Below are 5,258 nucleotides of genomic sequence, written 5' to 3' on the forward strand. Positions count from 1 at the left end.
ACCCCCCCCCTGCCCCTCCCCCACCCGTAAGCAACTGACGGAGCCCTAGCGGTGTCCTAGAGAAAAGCACAGGCATACCCTTTCAGGGCCCTAACAAGAAAAAGGAATTGGGTATTCTCCCCCCACCACACACACACACATACCTGACTTTTTAGAACAACACCCCAGACTCACCGTTCTGGCTCCTGTGAGCTGTTGGAAATAATCTTGGATCTTCTCTGTGTTCCTGGTGACGGTGATATCCACAATGACCAGCGAATCCCTTTTGAAGGGGTACTGGCAGAGGAGCTCCTCGGCCCGCCTGCAGTAGGGGCAGGTGGGCTTCATGAACAGCACCATCCTCCCAGGCTTGATGTGGCTGTCCACAAACTCCTGGGCCGAGCAGGTGGGCTGCATCCTGGCGGGGAGCCTCCGGAGTAAGAACGGAGGCCTGTCAGCTAGCTGGCCCTCATTTAAAGGAACCTCCCTGGAGGAGGAGTTTGCCCAATTAGCCTCGCCTGCTTGATTTTTAAAGGGACAGCCCCACAGTCATTACACCCTGAGGTGATTCACCGGCCAGTGAATCCAAGGAATGCATACTTGCGTTTCATCAGCGGCTGGGCTCGGGGTGTCATTGTCTCAGACCTTTCGTGGTGCCTGCTCTTTGGCAGGAAGCAGGGTCAGAACACTCCCACAGCACAGACCAGCCCCAGGGAGGCGTCTGAGCCCCCAGTGACCTCCTGGCAGTGCCCTCCTCCTGTAAAATCTTTGTTTGCCGTGCGGGACAAATGGTTTTAAAAATGAGTGAGCAAAGAGAATCATTCAAGAAATAGGACGGGTTGAAATCTCCTTACAGGAAGTGAAACTAAAATTGTGACTGGTCTTGAGGTTGCTCCCAGGGCTGTTTTCTTAGCCTGCACAGGGTGTTTTGTTGTGGTGAGTGTTTCGATGGAATGATTTTACAACATTTAAAAAATCTGGACATTTCATAAAAGAGTCTGGTCTTGTAGTTCTCTGAGAAGTCAGGTCTGACGAAACAGCTTGTATTCCTTTGTGCAGCAGCTGTGCCAAGTAGCTGTTGTCCACCTTGGGCAGGATAGTGCTCTGCCGTGGGGTGCCTGCCCATGCTCCCCGGTAGGCAGGCCAAAGGCTGCTGGCCCAGGTCAGCTCTGACCCCCCCTCTGTTCCGTAAGTTACATAAGCAAACCGAAGAATAGCCATCTCCTTTCAAAGTGAGTCATCCTTTTCCACAGGAAGTTTTGAGGCAGAATAGTTAGATGTTAGAATTTTTTATTTTTCTCCACAAGTGGGAAAAGGGAAACTGAGGCATATGGTTAGAGACAAACAAGCTAAGCAATTTACAGCTGAGCTAGTAAATCATAGATCTTATCTTACTTTCCCAACCAAGGACGCTGGGAGCAAATAATTTACACCTCTCCTCCCTAACCAGAGAGTAAATAGCTTAAGTCACAGCTGGTCCAGGAGATAGATAACAGAGACCCCATTAGTGTCATTAGAATAAACAACAACAACAAAAACAATCAGACTAAAACAAATCCAAGATAAGGCAAAGCTGACCAGAAAATGACCCTAGTCCCTCTACACACTCATTTTGGTATATTAACATATTAAAAACCATGCCTAGAAAGCCGATGAATATGCTGCTGAAACCTTCCCACCTGCAAGAGAGAGAAAAGCCCTTAAGACAAAGGATGCCAGCTGGGGGTCTCTCTGGAGCAGGGCCAGGCCTTAGCTCAGGTGTGAACTTTTATTTTCTTCCTCCTAAATTCTCACTGTCCCCAGCTTTAAGAAATATACTCTTAAATCCACCTGGACTCTGTTGTGGCATCTTTCCTGCCGGCTGGCCCAGTCCCCATCCAGTAACAGTTTCACACTGAAAACTAGAGTATCCTCAGAGAGGTGTGGTGGGTCGACCTGACTTCTCCACGGACTGCCCTGTCTGTGGACTCCCAAGCCTCGTGTGATTTCTCCAGGGAAGAAAAGTGACTCCTGCAAGCCGCTCTAATTGTCACTGGAATTAACTGGAAAAATGGGAAACGCCGGTTCTGAATCACAGAGACGGCGCTAAGAAGTGAGATCTCTGTTAACAAAACGAGCGTGTGGGGCCAGCAGGCCCAGGGCGCTTCCTGGTCAGGGCTTGGGACTTCTCAACCCTTAGCTTCATCTCCCTCCTGAATAAGCTCTTGGGAGAGTCTGGGCCTTCCCTCTTCTTTTTCTCCCTTTAGCTTGGTCTCTTGTGGCCCATCCCTCCCTGAGGCCAGGGCCTCCTCAGAGCTGCCTCCTCTTGCCCGCTCCACCACGGTCATCAGCACACCTTGTATCTGGCTGCCCCTCCGAGCCTTGCTCTCCTCAGTGTCTGGGTTCACTTCTCCCTCTCTGTTGAATCTTTTTCCTCAGCCTGTGACTGCTCAAGTCTCTCCCTTGTTAAAAACCACAAACACCACCTTCTATCTCATTGGGCCCTGCTTTCCTGCCTCCATTCTTTTTTCTTAACAGACATGTTTCATGAAGTTGGCTATTGTGTTTGTTCTCTGGCCTTTTCTCGCTTCCCGCTCGGGCCTCACCTCTGCAATCTGTCATTCTTTTCATGCTTCCTGCTGGGATCCCTGTGGCCAGCGTCCATCGTGCTCAATCACCTTGTAGTCAAGTGTGCTGACTCAGATGAGCTCAGAAGTGTAGGTGTGGAGTTTCTGGTAAACTGGCGGAGTGAACCTCCAAAGAGTGTTTGCACAGGGTCCCCTGAGGGTTTGGGTACCTGGGACAGAGGCTGGGTGTGGAGGGCCACAGGACACCACTGCGGAAGGACTTTTCATGAGGGACTATGTGCGACATGGAGCACAAACAGATGGCAGAGACGGGGTGTCTGCTCCGTTTCTCAGAGAATGCTGTGGCTTCCGCTGAGTGGAGAATTCAGAGTGTAGATCGCCCTGCTGCATTGGCATAGCGAGGGTTGATGGCGTGGGCCCATCAAAGACGTGCTGGTGCATCAGGATCCAGACTCCTCTAGGAAGGACCCCTGAATACATATGTCTTTTCCTCGTTGGATGGGGTGCCCCTCAGCTGAGCTCACACAGGGCTGTGCCCGACTCATTCCATACCATCGCTCTTTCTTATTCCCTTTCTTGCACATACACGGAGCTCCTTGAGGGCGGGGAAAGGGCTTTCATTCCGGTATTATCAGAGGCCAGATACACACCGGCCCTTATCCATCCACCCCACACACACTTACTAACCCACCATTCTGGGCCAGACACAAAGATCAATCAATCACATGCAGTCCAGTCATTAGGAGATTGTAGTCTAGTTAAAGTTAGATGAATTAAGGATTTTCTAGCATGATCGCAGCCATTTCTTCCCTTTAGGCAGGCTGCTATAAGTGAATAAGCTGCGTTGCCAGCAGCCTTCAGACGCATGAAGATGCTGGCTGGTGGCTGTGTCTATTTGCAGTCTGGTCTTGTTTGAGGCTCTCTGTCTCTGCACCTCTCCAGATTTGACCAGGAGGCCTACCCCAACCCTACCTGAAGATTCGAACTCTGGCTTCGACCACAGAGGACTTCTGACTGTGACCCCAGGTGTGGTAACTCTGGTCAGACTGTTTCCTCACCTCCCACCTCTAGGTGGGAGAGCTCCATGCCGAACGCATTGGCACTGACAGCTACCATTTACTCTGCACCCACCGGGTGCCGGGTCAGCGCCAGGAGCCTTACACACATCCTGTCCCCGCCTCACGGCATCTTGGAACGGTAGATACTTTAGGTCCCTAACTGACCAGAGGAATGAGGAGAGAGGGTCCCTGACTTGAAGGACCTGAAATTCAACCAAGGTCAGGGGTGGAGGCTGCTTTCCAGTGAGCCCCCATATACCTGGAAGGGCTTTCTTGTCGCCTCCTTTCCTAAGGTCCTGACTCAGTTTTGATGTGGTGTGTCACCCACTAATGCTGGAGACCTGAAGTCCCCAGGTCCCTCTGAGGATTCTTGCTGTCACGTAAGTTCCCGACTGTGTCCTTGAGCTCTCCAGGTGTCCCGCCACATGCAGATCTTATTCTTGCTCTTGGCTCATGGGAGGGAATAACCCCTATTCCCCTTCTCTCCTTCACCTAATCACATCAGGCAAACCAAACTAAGCCCTTTGTTTAGTTTGAATTTGTTAGGGACCTCTTTATTGGGGGCATCACAAAGAAAGTGGCATATGTTCTCTCTCCCACCCCTCGGTAGGGCATCTCACAGGCATCAGACGGTCTTCTTTGGGATGGGCGTGGTTGGGGGAGATGGAGGGTGAAGGATTCCCCTGGGGCTGTGACTGGATTTCCTCAGTGGGGTCCTGGGGTGTTTCGAGGGAAAGCACTTGGACCTACATGTCAGAGCATCGTGTGAACAAGCATCATATAATACCCGTTTTTGTCGCTCCAGCCTCTAACCATGCTTATTGATTCAAATATCTTAGGTAGAAAGGAACTGGTTGTGATTAGAGAAGTTTGCTTTTCCTGGCTGTTGGGAGGTTGGGTGTGGGAAGAGGCTCAGTAGCCCAGGGCTCAGGGCGAGTGTCTCTGAGATTCCCCCGGTCTTCCCTCGGGGTTGCAGGCTGGCCGCAGCCGCTCTGAGCATCTGTCCTCACACACTGTGTTGTAAGGTAGTAAGTGGGCAGAGGCGGGCACAAGCAGGGCGTTCCTCCTCAATGCTTTTTCCAGGCAGACTCCCCTGATATTCTTGGGCTGTACCTGCTTCACATGCTCACCCCGAGGCCGGGGTCTCCCTCCCCTGGATGTGTGCTTGATCCCTGGGTTCTCTGGACCAGCAAGACCAGACAGCACACTTGTTATAATTGGTGAACCTACACTGACACACCATCACCCAACGTCCACAGTTTACTTTAGGGTTCTCTCCCGACGGAGACCATGCTATGGGTTTGAACAAATGTGTGATGGCGTGTACCACACTACACAGTAGCTGCCCTCAGAATCCTCTGTTCTCTACTTACTCATCTCTCCCTCCCAGGAAGAGGTTTCACTTTCCCATGTTGTACGTTCTTTAGTGCATTTTTATCATGTACATGTATGAGTTTTACGTGTAATTGTTTACTTATTTGAAGTAGTGATTGGGCCGCAAGGAGGTGGAGGAAACCAGTGCAGAGCAGCCTCTAAAGAACTTTGCCAGGAGAAGGGCCCACGATAGGCTGAGAAAGAGTCTGTGGCATGAGGGAGCATGAGCACTTTTTATTTGCAAGGGTAGCAACCACGTGAAGGAGGGAAACACAAGCGG

At 51.2% G+C, this 5,258-nt stretch overlaps 1 protein-coding gene across 2 annotated transcripts in view; it reads right to left on the reverse strand.

The window, feature by feature from the left end:
- The window catches only part of GLRX (glutaredoxin), an 8,081-nt gene extending 7,529 nt beyond the window's left edge, over positions 1-552 (reverse strand). The window contains exon 1 of one of the 2 annotated variants that reach the window (XM_006775547.2): positions 175-552. In XM_006775547.2, coding sequence (XP_006775610.1) covers positions 175-396 — 222 coding nt within the window. In that variant the 5' untranslated portion in view covers positions 397-552. The remainder of the gene's footprint in view (positions 1-174) is intronic. The other variant, XM_006775546.2, reaches the window with a different exon arrangement.
- Between the last annotated feature and the right edge of the window lie 4,706 nt (positions 553-5,258).

The sequence above is a fragment of the Myotis davidii genome, unplaced genomic scaffold, assembly GCF_000327345.1.
Source record: "Myotis davidii unplaced genomic scaffold, ASM32734v1 scaffold44, whole genome shotgun sequence".
Lineage (NCBI taxonomy): Eukaryota > Metazoa > Chordata > Mammalia > Chiroptera > Vespertilionidae > Myotis > Myotis davidii.